This window comes from Schistocerca piceifrons, chromosome 2 (assembly GCF_021461385.2).
Source record: "Schistocerca piceifrons isolate TAMUIC-IGC-003096 chromosome 2, iqSchPice1.1, whole genome shotgun sequence".
Lineage (NCBI taxonomy): Eukaryota > Metazoa > Arthropoda > Insecta > Orthoptera > Acrididae > Schistocerca > Schistocerca piceifrons.
In genome coordinates, this window is record NC_060139.1 from 850,425,045 (window position 1) to 850,442,952 (window position 17,908).

Genomic DNA, 17,908 nt, shown 5'->3' on the forward strand with positions numbered 1-17,908 from the left:
TTACCCCAACGCGAATGTTGCTCTTTTTGGCGACGAGATCCCTCCTGAGTCCTTCCGCCATAATCTTCACAGCTGTTTTGTTGGCTGAGTGCATCCCGAGGCCGTCACTCAGCGTCGGTATATGGGCCGAAATGCTGGAAAGGAAAGTCACTCATAGAGCGTCGCCTAAGCTCAGGTTGCTCCGTATCAAGTTCTCATTCTGCAAACTACTGTGAAATTAATGGCAGAGCAAAGACGGACGGCAAGATTGACTACTAAACTGCCTCTGCACGAGCTGTAATTAATTGAACCTTGTCCTAGCAGTCCCTAAAAGAACGGTACGTCGGGGGCCTAGACTACTCAACATTGACTCTTGAAATTTTGTAGCAAGGATTTGCGGGATAGTCTGTGTCTATCTTCACGTGCCAGACAACTAGGTTGTTTCATCGTCCTACCAAAAAACCGCAGTCTGTGCTGTGAAATTAATGGCAGAGCAAAGGAGGGCGGCAAAATTTACTACTAAACTGTTTCTATGCGAGCTGTAATTAATCGACCCTTGTCGCAGTCCCTAAAAGAACGATACGTCGGGGGTGTTAATGTGTTCCTAGACTCCTCAACAATGGGAATGGAAATTTTGTAGCAAGGCTTTCGCGGAATACTTTGTGTCTATCTTCATGTGCCCGAAATCTCCAAAGTCTGCCACCTGCTGGGACTTAACAGCTAAGGTCATTAGTCCCTAAGCTTACACACTACTTAACCTAAATTATACTAACGAGAAACACACACACGCATGCCCGAGGGAGGATTCGAACCTCCGCCGGGACCAGCCGCACGGTCCATGACTGCAGCGCCTGAGACCGGTAGGCTAATCCCGCGCGGGGTTAGTGTCATTAAGAGAAGAGAAATAATACATGTTCAAATGTCAACAAGGACGTTAAGGACTGGTGAGGTGACAGATGAATCACTATTATAGTTCGTCGCACTGCGCTTACTATTGTAGTATCTACTTACGGAATTATTCACAAAAATTTGTACACTGTGTGTGTGTGTGTGTTACGAGCCTCATCATGTAATCGCTGGCTGCTACCTGCTGATGTGGATGATGAAGCCGTCGTCGAAGCCCCTCCTCATGATGTCCTCGACCGCCTCCCTGCTGCAGATGGCCAGGCTAAGCTCGTTCACCTCAAACATCTGTCTCCAGTGTTCTGTTTTACCGGCTGTACAAGTCAACAAAGTTGAACATCAGTCAGATTTCTAATATGGTTACATAACTTAAAGCACAATTTTGGCTCAACAGTGTGAGAGAAAGAAGCAGGCAATAAAAATACGCCCCACACTTCAAAATAGATGATAATATGGAGATTTATGCTTAACAAGAAATCTAGCAAGAAAATAAGTTAAGAGGAGACCTGCAACGTGTAGCGCGCATGTTGAATTTACGTTGATCATGGCTCCTTACCTTAGAAGCTGGTTAGAACAGAGATATGAAATTTATACCATACATTAACTACAGTTTCGCTTTGTAACTGTAAACAATGAAGTCGTTTTCGTTATTACGAATGACACCATATTTTTTACTTGATACCTATGTTTTTGATAGAATTTTCGACTACATGTAATAAAATTAGCCCTTCAGTCACGAGGCGACTTTTTTGTACCGTATATAATGAGGTGTGGTCTCTGGGGCCCCTACGCTTAAACCGAGATTTAAGGCGCAAGTTTTCTGATATTGTTCATTTTTAAGTACAATAACAATTATTTTCACAGTTATTTAAGTACTGTTTAGGTGCTTATTGTTAATTTACTAGCACTAAATAACTCCTGCAGTATTTTACTTTTTGTCACTCAAAATTACTTAGTTCCGTGTATTTCTTTAAATAGTTCAGATAAACGAATTGTTAGAGAACGTAATCTTACGCTCTGAAAAATTTTGTATCTTTGTATAGAGTAAATTTTCATGTAAAACTAAAGTCCAGAGTTCAAACTTGCATATCAGAATTGTGCCCCATAGATACAAAAAGAAAGTCAGCAAAATTGACATTATATATACTAAGATGGTATCTGTTCTTTCGGACGTACGAGTAGTGAGTATAATGGGCGGGGCACTACGAATGTGGTGCAGGACTATACGTTGAGAATGTGGGTTTCGCGGGAGGCGTCCCAGATATAAATCCCTGCAGTCACGCAATGCTCTGTGTCCTCGGTTGCTCAGATGAATAGAGCGTCTGCCATCTAAGTAGGAGGTCCCGGTCGGGGCACACATTTTCATCTGTCCCCGTTGACGTAGGTCAACGCCTATAAGCAGCTAAGGGTGTTCATTTCATTGTAAAATTGACATTCAGTTCTGGGACCTACATTTTTCTTTATCGCCACTCACTACACATTTTATTTTAAATAACACGTCATGTATCTTATTGGAGAGATGGAGATGTCAACATCACAACCTTCCTGAAGTTCTCCCCTTGAATGATCCTCTGTTAGTTGAACTGTGATCATTGACATTTAAAAAATCTTCGTCTTTTTCGTATTTTTCTTGATCTATATCACTGACAACATCCTGCATCGACCGAAAAACATTTTCTTTACACTTAGGGTCCTGACGCATTCCTGTGACCACATTTTGTACTAAATTAAAGAAAACAGATAAGAAGTTCACGAGGAGTGGTTTACATTGCATGGACTTGGTCCCCTGGTTCAAATGAACCGATCATTCACCGGAAATGACTATATACGGCTACTTGAAGAACAGGTCAGTCGGCTCTCAGCCGTGGCAGCGTGCGGACGGCCCCGCGCGCCGGCCAGTGCTCCGCTGCAGGCGTTGTTTACTTCCGCGTCGTAGCTTTAAGGCCTGTGTCCGTCCACCGTGAACATGTCGAGCGCTTACCGCCGTGCGACCCTTAAAGTTTCCTTCCCAGCTGAACATGCGCGACCTCGTGCACATGAAGTTGAAACGTTCATACGGGAAGAAGTTCGTTTAGATCCTAACCACGTTATCGGAATCCATTTTTCGATCACGAGTAGTGTCGTTTATATTAAAATGACAAACACCGAGGTGTGTGAAGATGTTATTCGCCGCCATGCCAATGGACTTAAAAGTTCACATACTCTGATGGTCACGTCGGAGCTGTAACACTTGAACTCGCGGAGTACGGTCAACGCACGATTAGGGTGTTTGAACTACCTTTTGAAGTGCCGAAGTTGTCTCTGCGTTACAACCATACGGTAACGTCATCGGTTACGTAGAGGAAAAATGGCAAACCTTCACGACCTACCATGTCCTTAATGGTGTGCGTCGGGTCAAAATTGAACTGAAAAAAACATATACCATCATACCTGACAATTGGCGGGGTGCGAGCCATTGTCATGTACGACGGCCAACCCCGAACATGTGCGGGTTTTGGACAAGAAGGCCACGTCAGATCCGCCAGCATGCGACGCCGCCTGATCCAGACGCCGGTCGGCGAGGAAGCGTCCCCAGCGGTGATCACTCAGATCCCTGTCACATATGCCAAGGTTGCCAAGGAAGGTAGCACCTCTACACAGGGTCTTCCGGTTCCGTTGACGTCGTCTGATCAGGTAGATGCAACCGCTACTGAGATTCCTTCTGAGGTGCCACAGACGCCAGATCCTGACCTGCGCGGCACTGTGACTGAAACTGCTACTGAGGTGGACGTTGATTCGGGAGTGGTACCTACTTCTGCTTTCCTTCAGACTGGTCCGGAGTCAGACGAAAGCCACCCGCAATCAAACTCTGAACGACATGTTCGAAAACAAGGGTCGACACGAAAGAGAAATAAACGTAGCCGTACACCCCCTGATGAATCCATTCTACGGATGGATACCAGGGATGCAGACCCGAAGATGGACGACAAACCGCTCTCTGATGACCAAAAGTCTGATGCGAACGACCCGCCACAGGCGACCACTGGCAACGAACACCCCTCTTAACTGGCACCGTCGCCCCCACAGGTCGACGTTGAAGAGAGCCTATCCGATGAGACGAAAACTACGTCTTTTCTCCACGTGGATGATGTGCACAGCCGCTGCCTTACCGCAGTATCAGTCTCCTGGGCAGACGACGTGGAGATCGAAGGGACTGGGGTGGACGGTGCTGATGATGGGGCGCCCCCATCGGTTGCGCCCGCGCCCGCAAACTCTCCACAATAGCAACCTCTTCAGCGGACCGGCACGATCGACGACCTCTCGCTCGTTATCTGAAACATGAAACTAACAAATCGCTCTGATCCTTACAGAGATAATTTTAGTTGGTCGTAGGGATGTGCAAAACTTTTTTCCTTGAAGTTATAGATATTTGGAAAAAATTTCCATTTATGGACTCCTCTCTTTTGGCCAAAAAAAGTACTAAATAGCAACATAAATAAATCGGCTTCGATAAACTGAAGAGACAGTTTGCTTCAAGGGTGACCAAAAATCATTAAAATGGTATAACTATTGTAGCGTGGACTACAACAACCATGTCAAGAAACATGGTTTTGAGAAGTATTTATCATAAACAAAACAGGAACAATGCTAGGAATTTATGAGATACCAGCGATGCATACCCCATAATAACTATCGCTCCGGATAGTGGATGGTCGCTTTCTGCTACTTTGATTGATAAGTCCTCATTTTCGGCCCCAAAGCTCTTTTCGTCGCTAAGCGCGTCGCCGCTGGTGTCTCTGTCTTCACAGAATCGCTGCACTTCATCGCCGATTTAGATTTGAAGGGCATTTGCGACGTGCATTAATGCAGTGTGGCCTACATTGAATAGAAGTAATGTCAAATTTGAAGCAATGTTGACGATTTCGTTTCGGCTGGATATTATTTTTTCAGCCTGTCTTCAAATGAGAATATTGAAACTTTCGTTCACATTTTGAGTGAAACCGCCGAAATAACGCTCCAGCAAATCAGGTTTGGGAGCGTGAGCGCGGAACCGATTCTCTGACGCAGAAGCGTGCCGTTCATGTCGGTTTCAAACGCTCACAGAATCGTTACTTCTTGAAGTTCGCGTGTAATGTTTTGAGGAATAATTCTTCAGTCTATATACTTCCGAAATCCGTAATAAAAAAATTTCGAGTTTTGCCGACCCTCACCCAATCGTTCCCCCTTAAAGTAAAATCCTCCCCCCTCATTCTCAGTAAAGTTTTTAAATATCTTGTTATGTGTGCATTGCACCTTACGCCCCACGCAACCCAGGTTCTTTCTGAAAAGCAAATAAAAATTTACTAATGAGTAATTTTTCTTTAGCTGCTACATTTGCTGATTTCAGTTTGCTTTCGAGAACGTCAGTACACCAGACACAAACCAGCATGCTGATCATGGGGCAAAACACTTGTTTTTTCTTCAGGTCAGATCTCACTTTGCATTCTTGTGTGCAAACAGTACGCATTTAAAGCCTTTATCATAAACAAAACAAGGACAATATTTGGAATATGTGGGATATCATCGATGCCTTGGACATAATAACTATCGCCCTGGGTAGTGCTAAGTAAGCACTTAATTTTTGGTGAACAGTGTACGTAATCTTAAAGAGTCATTATCTTTCGAGCTGAGCAGTATTTTATTTGGTGGATATTTCAAGTCAAACATTGCACTTCATGTACGTAACTTTCATAACATGCTTCACTATTATGTTACAGTTAAATACTTTTGAGTAAGCACCCTACTAATTTCCTTTCAGACTCAATTAGATTAATTTTCATTATTTCAAATTCAGCGTTTCACTGCGATTAAGGTTTTGTTTCACGATGCTTTTCGCTAGTGCAGTATAGGGCCAACCAACAGTCAGTAGTGCTCAGCAGTTGCATACGATATCTTAAAGACACGGTTCACGACAGGAAAGTTTTTGAAAAAGAAAATTCAATATTTCAAATGCATGTAAATTACTTAGAATGATTACGGCCTGGCTGCTTTGAGATTCTGTGCAACGCACAGGGAAACCATACTCTGGTAAAGTGTACACGTCGTCGTTGGGAGTGGAGTACGTCCTTAATGCCTTAGTCCTAAATCTGATTAAAGTCTGAAGTGTTGGGACGTAACGCAATTGGAAATTCTCGAACTATCTACAACTTATTAAACGTTTGTTATGGATACTGTCTACGAGGCTTCGAAATTGGGATGCTACTCAGCCGTGCATAAACTACACATCTTACCTTTCTGCAACGGCAACATCTATAATCTTTCGAATAGAATCTCTAAATTTATTCGGTAAAGTTTACGGCCCTGTGAGTCTATTACCCAACATAACTGCACACGCATTGACACTAACGCGAAACTGATGCCTTGCTTCCATGGTCGCAAGGCTATTATTGTGTGCCTACATGTGGCTTTTGTGGTACTGTATTGTCCCACTCTCTGTGAAATCCACTTCATACGCAAAATGTTAGCTGTGCACTGCGGATGTCCGTCGATTCTTCTTACAGTACATTAGCAGAATTGAAATCTAGCACAATGGTCTTGTGGCCTGAAACCCCGAAAACGTTGCAAGTGATGTGAATACATTAACTCTTCGTCCAAAAAAGGCCAGGAAAGAGTGCGGTGTGCGCTTTGAATAGCTCCAAATAGCAGCACACTTGTTTCAAGAACACCTTCAGGCTGCTGCAACAGTCGCTTCGCAACGTTGCGAACTACGCGAGGTCGCAAGGTATACCACGATCAGCAAGTCACTGGTTCAACCTCTGCACATATTTTCACATGAAATGTGGCGCTGAGGATGTCATCCGGCGTGCACGCGATTAACGCAGTACAGCAGAATACTACGCTATGTGATCAAAAGAATACCTACATCACCATTAACTAAAAACTGACCACTGGTTGTCACGAGAGACAGACCCGCCAGTATGCTAGTATAAAAGGAGAACTCAGACACTGTGAATGTGGACTAGTCATTGGGCTTCACATGGGTAATAAATCCGTCAGACACAGTTCAACCACTCTAAAGCTGAATTAGATTTTCACTCTGCAGCGGAGTGTGCGTTGATATGATACTTCCTGGCACATTAAAACTGTTCCTGCTTCCGTAAAGTTTGCAAAGTAGGAGACGAGATACTGGCAGAAGTAAAGCTGTGAGGACGTCCCGTGAGTCGTACTTGGGTTGCTCAGTTGGTAGAGCACTTGCCCGCGAGAGTCAAAGGTCCCGAGTTCGAGTCTCGGTCCGGCACACAGTTTTAATCTGCAAGGAAGTTTCACTCTACAGCTGCCCTAGTGGACAGTTGGTGATGTCACTGAGAAGTGGTAACGCGAAGGAACACCAGACAATTAAACCGAGACCAGGTAAAACCTTATGTTCAGATGGATAGGTTTACAGGGGGTGGTTCTAAAAAATCGCACGAAATCAGCGGAAGGAATCTTTCGCGAGTTCCAAAACGCTACCATCAGTCCGGCTAGCACAATGACTGTGCGTAGGGATTTAAAAAGGCTGGGGTGCAGTGACAAAGCAGCTCCATGTAACCCGCACATTTCTGTATCAGTGTTCAGTGACGTTTGAGGTATTCTAAAGAGCGACGCCACTGCACAGTGGAGGACTAGAAACGAGTGATTTATAGTGGTGAATCACGCTATACTCTGTGGTAATCCGATGAAAGGGTTCGGGTTCGGCCAATGCCCAGAAAACGGCAACTGCTGTCATGCCAACGGTATCGACAGCGAAGTACGTAGATCATTATTTTATCTGGATGTGAGCATATTTTACAGCATTGCGTATTGCGTACAGCAGAGAACAATTCCGTTGCAAGCGTCCAACGTCACTACTTTCTCTGATTTCGGCTTCTGAGGAAGAATGGCCTGCCGTTCTTCAGACAGACATTCAGACGCCTTACTGAAATTATTGACAGCAGAATTCAGGCTTTCATAAAGGTGAAGGGTGGACACACCCCTTGTTAATGTCCACTGTTTACATTGTTCATACTACACTGCTGTCCACAATTAAAGCAACAAATGGAAATTTTGCGAGATTACGTTTATTTATCACAAAACAGTATAAACAGGGGATAGAACAGTGTAAAGAATACAGAACGTAAACAACTGCAACATGCGTAGCGGTAGGCATGTTCTTTGTTTTTTCCAACTTGTCGGTTTCTGACAACTGGTTAATGTGCTCAGTGTGGGGATGTGACCACTTCTGGCAGCAAAATAGGCCTGACAACGACGGGGCATGCGGTAAATGATGTCATGTCTCATGTTTAGGCAATAACGCTCGTTCTTCCTGCAGAGCTGCTCGCAAGTCTTGAAGAGTGGTTGATGGATGCAACGCGTATCCCTAGTGCACCTTAGACATGCTCTATTGGATTCAGATCGGGAGAGCGTGCCGTGCGTGCAACATCTACCATTTCTAAGGGAACAACGATCACCTGTGGTCTATGAGGACGAGCGTTATTGTCCATTAGAATGAAGTCTTGGCCCACAGATGCTCGCAACAACGGAATATAAAGTTCCAAGATCTCATCACGATACCTGACAGCAATTAAACCTTGGCGATTCAGTCCTACGATTTGATGAAGAGGTGTTCGAATGGTCAGAACAGCCTCTGCCCACACTATTAGGGATCCTTCTCGATAACGGTCTGTTACTACAACGTTTGGTTCCCGAAATCGTGCTCCACTTTCTCTCCAGATGCGAATCTGTCGGGAATTACTGTCCAGATCAAATCTGAACTCACCTGCGGAAAGAACGTTGGCCCACTGTTCGTCCACATGGTGGCATGCCGACGACTCCGCTCTAGACGTTCCCTTCTGTCCAGACGCTTCAAATGTACACATACAGCAGGTATCCGACGACAAAGGCCACTATGCCGAAGACTTCTGTACACCGTTTCTCTCGATACAACACTTCCAATGGCTGCTGCGAGGTCAGACGCCAGTTGAGGTGCAGTACTAAGGTGGTACCGTAGTGCCCTCACAGCCAAAAGTGGTCCTCTTTCTCTAGTGTAACACGTGGTCGGCCCTGTCCTGGTCTTTGGGATACAATTTCAAACTCTATAAACTGTCGCCGCGTCCGAGAAACAACAGAATGATTCACATTTAGCCTTCAGGTCACCTCAATTTGCGACTGTCCTGCTTCCGTTCTTCCTGTGGCTCTCCACCAACGAGACTGCTAGGCATCCTCTCTGTGCCACACTGCACCGTTTATGACTGTGCACGCGGCTACTGTGGACGTGGGACTCCCCAGCAAAAACTAACCCGTTTGAGAGGTGTCCTAGCTCCATCGGTAGCGTGGCTATTCGTTCACTGGAATGTCATCTTCTATGCAGAACACAATTGTACGCATTTTTTGCTTTAATATTGGACACCAATGTACATGGAATCACTAATATGGGTCTGATGCCAGCATATGCTGAAAACAGTACGTAAGAAATGGCTGACGAAGGAGGACAAATAGAGATTGATTGGTATTACTGAAGCATACAAATTTGTCAAGATTGATTGGTATTACTGAAGCATACAAATTTGTCATTCTTATCAATTACGTACTTCGTACGTTTATCGAAATTTAATTTATTTTCATGCAATTTGAGCCGTGCGCGTGTTGGAAACGATTCTTCCCGGTCATAAAACTTCTTTGCTCAGCGCTTCCTAGCGACAATTTCTTCGGCGTCTGTGATATTATTGGATTTCAGACATTTTGCATATGAGAAAAGGACAGCCATCGAGCTGTAGTTTGTAATGATACTAAGCATGACAACGCGAGAGTAAAGAAACGAAATCTGTTTATAACGTGCGCCTATACCAAGACACGCGGCCAGCGTTTAAAAGCTACTTTTAAACACTATGACTCGCTGGGCGCAGATATTTAAAATCATTGCCGCAGCGCTTGATAGCAAGAAGCTGCGAAACAGAAGAAAGAACGATTCATCATTTGTTAGGAAAATTCTAGAATCTTTATAGTTAGTTGTACTTCTGGTCGCCGATATGTTAACATGTACTTCATTACCTTTGATGTTTGGTCGCCGACTTGCTAAGACGTGTTGTGTAGCACCGCTACAAGTTATATTTCATTTAGTGTAAAAAACCACGTTATCACCAAGAAAAAAAACGCTTTTGTAAACCTTGTGACAATAAAAAATACTTACGCGCAGGCCAGGACATTTAATTTTTACAAAATATCACACATACAAACGCAGCGAATGTTTGACTGCTCCATGTAAGAGAAAAACATAAAATGTAAGTTTTGTATTCATTGTAAATTTGTTAATGTTTATAGTTTAACGCCTTTGTTCTTTGAGAATATATTGATGCTTCACTGCACAGAAAATCTATGCTTATTCTTTTCTTTAAATTAACCACGGGAGACCATTAATGTGTTCAATTTCCGATCTGACGACTTTTCTTACAAAATTTCACTGTTTTGCATTCATTTCCAATTCTTTTTTATTATTCAAATAGGTCCCTTAGGTAATTTCATTGATGAGTCTTATTGCGTGAAAGCAATCCGGGTTAAGAGGTCATTTGAGAAACTATTGTCGCGCAATCAATCTGTAGGTCTCCTGAACACAATCGAGAACCGGCGCATCGGCGATCATTCATTAATTTCTCCCTCTTTCCAAGTCGTACCAAAAACCGGCCAAGGAGAACTGCCGTGAGTACGCAATCTAGTGTTAAAGGTTGCATTCTTTATTTTGTCGGCAAACATTGCCATAAATTATCATCATCAATGTTATATTTGGTTAAATGTGAAAAGCAAAATCTTTTAGCGCTAGATGTGGCGCCCGAACAGGGACTTGACTAAAAAACTAATTTGTTCTTTTTATTTTCATGCTACCATCTGGAGAAAATTGGAAGCCAAAACCAGTGATAAAAAAAATAGGACGCATATGCAGAAAATCGCAGTATGAATCCACAACAGCAATAAATAGCAGCGCGCAAGACAACTAATGTGAGTACGATTTTTCATTACGTTTGAGGCTTTGCATACCGAGCATTCTGTCGACTCGTGACATTCACTCTCTACGCTTTTTTCCTTTTCCTCAAGCAATTTAATTTCCAAATTTTTGTTTCCTTTTGCTATTAGATCCGCCTCTATCACATCATTTCGCTTACAATAGTTAGAAATAGCAAGAATTTCCATTGTTGTGCATTTTAGTGAATCACGATGGCCGCTATCTGTGCCAGTTTCAGTGCTCTATGTTTTTCATTTATTTTATCACTTCCGTTGCCATATTGGTATTTTCGTGTGTCAGAGTTTCAATTGTTTATAACGCGCAAGCAATATCTGAGAAATCAGGACGCGAAATCCTTGGCGCATCTGACAAGTGAAAATCATAATAAAAAAAATATCTTTTCTAGCTCGTGCAGTGTAACTACTTTAAATTTACGATGGCTGATGAGCAACCAAGGCAACTTACACCGCGCGCGGGTGTAAACAAACCTGAATCTCGTAGTGAGGGAACAGACGACAAAGCGACACGTGAGCTGTCGGCGCCACAGACCGCGTCGCAGTCACGTGAATGCTCGCTGTCAGATATACTAAAATTGTTTGCTGATATGAAAACCAGTTTTGAAGCAAACGTGGCACAACTTATAAACAAGAGTGATAACACTGAAGCTCACATGGGTAATCTTGACACTCGAATGGGACAGTTAACAAACCAAAGTGACAATATTGAAACGCAAACCAGTCAGTTAGCAAATCAAAGTGACAACAGGTTCAACAGTTTAAAATCAAGGACAGAGGACACTCAAGTGCGAATGAACAATATAAATTCTGTTATTTCCGATATCCAAGCACAAATCAAATTTCGAATGTCACCATGGAGGAAAAAATTAAAGCCATTACCATTGCTTACGCAAGCGAGCTAAACGCAAGCGTACACGCAAAAATTGATAGTGTTCTTTCGATGGTGGAATCCGCCGAGACCAATATTGGTAGCAAGTTCACAGATATGCAGGCCCAAAACATTACAGTAATGTTTCAAAGAGAGTAAGCCAATTGACAGAAGGTGTCAACCACGTTGGCGAGCGAGTTGAAGACCTTGCTCAGCAAATATCCGATGTCAATATTGGCCAAAACATCGCAGATGTCAACACCGGTATAAGCAATACACTTAATAGGGAATCTGAAGAGTGGATGCAATCCAAAGAACAGTACATTGTCAGCAAGGTACACGCTGAACTAAATGGTACGGTTAAATCCGCTACAGCAGAAATCTTAACCGCTCCCGGTACTTCTGGTGACACTTTAACCAGTGAATTAGGTGAAATCAGACGAGCATTTAGCCACGATCTTCCGGAATGGAAACGTCAGCTAAGCAATGATATAGGTCAACTGAAACGACAAGTTACGGAATTGCAAGGTGACAATCAAAGTGAGTATTCGCTACCGCCAGAACACGATAATCGTCAATATCCCGAGTGTCAGGTACAATTCTCACCAACAGTAAATAGTACGCGTGACGAAACTTCCACGTCACGTAGTCATGCCGATCAACTAACACTCGTTGAACTAATGCGAGACGAGAGTGTGCTAAAACACAGAGTTTTTCAGCCTTTATACCTGAAAAACGAAATATACATCCCATGGTATTTCTAAAATCATTCACAGGTGCTTTTACAGAATCATGGAACGGCAGGCAGCGGATACAGTTCATCTTAGGCTATGTACACGGTGAGGGATCAATGTGGGGTACAGAAATAATAGACAAATGTCACACCTATGCAGATTTTGAAAAGCATTTTTTGAATAAATTCTGGAGTTCAGGTATACAACAAAGACTCCGAAAGGAGGTTTACAACGCCGAACCTTTCAACACCAAAGGAGGAGGTTTGAGACGTTATTTTGAAAAATATCTACGTAAAATTCAGTATTGGGACACGCCCATTTCAACCAAAGCTGTAATCATGATCTTAAAGTCAAAACTTCCTGTGTCAATAAGAGAAAAACTAGTTAATGTGAGTGAAGAAGACCTAGAAGCCTTTCTTTCTGTTCTTGACAATTTGGATATGATCTATGAGGATGTGCGTGCGGCGCGCGGAATAATTATAATAATGCACCACCCGCTCCGCAGCAGCACATAACAAGTTGCGTCAATGGAATGTCGTACCAACATAACACGGGACAACCAAACGCTCAGCCTTACGGCAATCATAACAGTGTCAACCGCCGTAATGGAAATCAATATAACAATTATCCACACCAAAATAGATACAATCCGATTTATCAAAACACACAGCCACAATACGGTAATTCAACGATAAATCGCAACGGTAATTACCAGTACCAGAACAACAAGACGAATAATGGAAATCGTCACAAGGGAAAGAAATGGAACAATTATAACAGACCACAACAGTACAGTCAGCCGAGTCACTTCACTCCCTCTCACCAAATGAATTTTTCACAGCCGAAAAATGTGACATTTTCTCACCAATCCAACCAACAGTTCAGGAACAATAGTCAGGACAATTCGTCGCATGCTTTTCCTGACACCGCCGGTCATAATAGCCAAGGAAATCCGATCATTTTCTACACACAGGCGAACCAAGCACCAAACGCGACGTCAAATAACACGCAATCAAGAGATGCACAAGTCGTATGGGATACGAACGCAAATTTTCGACCTGGTATGTCGCAAAATACTAGTCAAGTAAAAAAAACTGACATTTCAGCTCCACCCCAGTCGGAAAACCATTAGCAGCTTCTTTAGGCCTCCACGGGGAAGCTGCGGAACCAATGGGGAGCAAAAAAGACATATCAACGTAATTAGATACGAAGACGACAGAGACTTACGGGACGAACTATTAGACGAAAAGAACACCTACGAAAACAACGACCTTTGGGAAAACCAAGTACCAGCGTCAACTCTGATTCACATTTATGATATACCAATCATTGCCATCGACACAGGTGCAAATATTAATGCTATGTCTATGTGTGTATATAAAAAGGTGTGCTCTGTAACAAACATTCCTTCACTTCCTGTACAAGGATGTACTGTATCCGGAGCAGTAGGCTCCCTAGTACAGAAGGTTAGCTTGCAAGTACAAGCAACAATACAATTTAAATCCGACTGTATACAGTGCACATTTTTAGTAGTAAAGAACCTGTCAATGCCATGCTTGTTAGGAATGGACTTTCTACGAAGAAATCGTGCCATCATTGATTTAGCTGAAGGTAAGTGCACGTTAAGACTAGATGACAGGACACTGGTCATACATCTAATGAGAACCAAAGTCAGGATAACCAACCTGGAACCTAAAGTGAAAATACGTAGACTTTCTGACAGGCAACATTACCACCGTGCGGTTGACGAGTTCAGTGACGTCAACAATGACCCTGACTTATTAACCAACTGTCGACGAGTTACGCATAAAAATTGTGGAAACAGACTGACTCGACGACAGACAGAAGTATGACCTACATGACCTATTATCAACATTTGTGAACATTTTTTCCAGAAAACCAGGTATCATAGCAGACTATGAATTTAACATGAGAGTGAAACCCCATGACACTTTTTGCAAAACAAACTATTCAGTTCCGCAGTCCCGTAAAGAAGCCGTCAAACAAGAAATACGTAAAATGCTTAAGTGGAAAATCATAGAACCGTTCGACTCTCCCTACAGTAGCCCGTTGTTACCTGTTTTCAAACACGATGGAAGCGTCAGACTTGTCTTGGACGCAAGAAATATTAATAAAATCATCATTCCAGTATGCACAAGACCAGAACCACTGGAGGAACAACTACAAAAATTCCATAGTGTGAGGTTCTTATCCTCAATAGACCTCCGAAGTAGCTATTGGCAGGTGAAACTATCATCATCGAGTACACAGCCTTTATCTTTGCTGGCAGATCCTATCATTTTCGTGTAGTACCTTTCGGTCTCAACATTAGTTCTGGTGTTTTTATTGCAGCACTTGATCATGTGCTAGGACCAGAGTTACGTGACCAAGTCACCGACTATGTTGATGATTTACTGATAGCAACGACTTCCTGGGAAGAATATTTAACTCTCCTACAAAAGATCTTTCAAAGATTCTCTGATTTTGGTGTTACCGCAAATTTACAAAAATCCAAATTTGCCAAGAAAGAAGTCAAGTTTTTAGGACATATAATTTCTTCGGAAGGAATCTCACCTGATCCCAGCAAGTTAACAGCAATAGAAAATTTCCCTGTGCCTTGCACTAAAAGGCAACGGAAAGGTTTCATTGCATTAGCTTCATTCTTCCGTCGCTTCATTCCCAATCAATCAATGAACAATCGCGCATTGTTAAATTTGCTCAAGAAAAACGTCCACTGGATGTGGACTTCTGAATGCCAAAAAGCCTTTGACAAGATCAAAGAAGCTCTTCTAAAGAGTAACATTTTAAGTCATCCAAACATAAGTTTAGATTTCTGCATCTCTTGCGATGCATCGTTTCAAGGATTAGGTGGATGTTTATTTCAAATAGGCAAAACTGATGGGCAGGAGGAAGTCAAAATAATCAGTTTTGCCAGTCGGGTCTTAACCGAATGTGAGAGATCATATTCGGTAACCGAATTAGAGGGATTAGCCGTTGTGTGGGCTTTTCGCCGCTTTAATTACTATATTTATGGTCACAAAATCAGAGTACACTCATATCATCAAGCACTGAGCTTCTTACTCTCTTGCAAACTGTATCATCCTCGGCTTACTCGATGGTGTTTATTTCTACAAGAGTATGATTTTGAAATTACTTACGTAAAGGGCAAGAATAACATTATTGCTGATGCATTGTCACGTGTGCCGGAAGGATTGCCGGAGCCTACTGAATTAATAGAACAGATTTCTAATCACAAAATTCTTCTTATGAAAGATCCTCTACATCGGAGTTACTTTTTGCGTCTTCGCCGTCAAATGAATACTCTTCAAGACACGGATCGCAATTGGCTAGAAATTAAACAGCTTCTTCGAAACAACCCTGATCACTCGTTGTCAAAATTTTATAAAGTACACAATGGAGTTTTGTTCCACCGAACTTCCCTGTTGACAGGAAGGTGGTGTGTCTGTATTCTTAAATATGTTGAACATCTCATTTGGTACACTCACCTCTCCTGGGGTCACTATGGCCCAGAAAAATGCAAACGCAAGATTTCAACATACTGCTATGTATCTAATCTTCACAAGAAGGTGCACGAATTATTAAGAAATTGTTCCATTTGCCAAAAGGCGAAACCTTTCAACTTGTCAAATGCCTTATCTTTAAACCGGATACGTACAGAAAGACCAAACCAAATCGTCAGTTTGGATTATGCAGGTCCACTTCCTCAGGGAAGAGGAGGTGTGAAGTATCTGGTCGTATTGTTAGATCTTTTTACCAAACACGTGAGACTCTATGCAATGAAGTCATCTAATATACTTCCACTAATTAGACGTATTGAGAAAGACTATTTTCCTCGCTTTGGCAAGCCTGAAGCCATGTTATCTGATAACGCATCAACTTTCGTGGGGAAACGATGGAGAAATTTCCTGGGAACCAACAACATCAGACAAATTTTGATATCCCGGTACCGACCGCAAAGTAATTCCACAGAAAGAGTATTCAAAGAGTTCATACGAACGTATATTCCAAACCAGCAGACACGGTGGATTGATTTCATCACACCCTTTGAAGAGATTGTTAATAATTTACCTCACACACCAACTGGTTTCACACCATCAGAACTAGTCTCTAAACGACTAGAAAGAAATGAATGGGTAGACCCCATCCCAAAATTACAACACCCTGAAGTAACATTAGACGACAAATTACGACAAGCTCTCATATCTTTAACCACTCATGCCAACCTAAGAAAAAAGGCGCATGACAAACACATTAGCAAAGTCTTATCGTATCGTATAAATGAAAGAGTGCTATTAAAGACCCACTTCAAACCATCTTTGATTCATCATAAGAATCGCAAGTGGCAGCACTTGTATGAAGGACCATATATTATATTAAGAAAGCCGCACATTGGTTGCTATCTATTAGCTGACCCTGTATCTGGACGAATAAAAGGTTTCATCACGCAGCCTTGAAGAAATACCGAGTCAACCATTGAAAATATCTGTTAAGTTAAGCTGCTAAAACAAAATATACACACACTATAAGATGTCATACTATGTGTGAAGTACCAACATATGTAAGAGTAATGCGCAGGACTAACACCCTGTCGACCTGCCACAACAAGTAATTTATATGAGCACCTGAAGTAAAACACATTTATTGTAGGAGAGCAAGATTTGCCTTAGATGTAAGTTAGTTTTAAGTTAATTTAGCCATGAACGGCCACAGCCGAAAGAGCTGACAAATAAATATTATAGGAGGGACGTGCTAAGTGCCACCTGCTACCACTAGTTTTAAGTATAGCAAAGCTCTGTCCTCTTGAATGAAATGAATTAAAATGGTCATTCAGACCAGAATGATTGCTCGTAGGTAAAAAAAATTGCTTACTCTAATGAGGTAAATGTTATGTTATGCATAAGGAGTGTGTGACAACAAATTTTATGAGACCACCTATGAAACGCAGCAGTCAAAAAGCAGCAGCTTAGCATACAAGAATCAAGTAAGTCAATAACGATCCAGGTAGCAGGAAAGAAGTGCGCAACTCAATTATTTTATTATAATATAGAGAAAACCATATACGCTCATAACAATTTTACGGCACAGTGCAGCTGAAATACTTACAAAGAACATTTATAAATAAACTAATTTAGTACTAAAAATATCTATTTCTGGTCCTCGAGATACGACGATTTTTTTTTTTAGAAAACCAATTTTACGATACATGGAACAGAAGACAGTTAACAGACACAGTTCACTGCTAATGCATGGTTTAAGTAATTTTAGATATGCATACAAAATTGTTTAGAGAGCTGGATCAGACGACACTGAAACTACTGTATCGATTTAATTATACTATTTGTCATGAAAAACTAAGGTGATAATAATTTATGGTAAGCTCATCATATCATACGTCATTAACACTGTGTCTTCAAAT

The 17,908-nt window shown here is 42.1% G+C and overlaps 1 protein-coding gene across 1 annotated transcript in view; it reads right to left on the reverse strand.

The window, feature by feature from the left end:
• Positions 1-1,062: 1,062 nt before the first annotated feature.
• LOC124775930 overlaps positions 1,063-17,908 on the reverse strand; it is a 69,860-nt gene continuing 53,014 nt past the window's right edge. The window contains exon 3 of the mRNA XM_047250774.1: positions 1,063-1,196. Within this exon, the coding sequence (XP_047106730.1) occupies positions 1,063-1,196 (134 nt within the window). The remainder of the gene's footprint in view (positions 1,197-17,908) is intronic.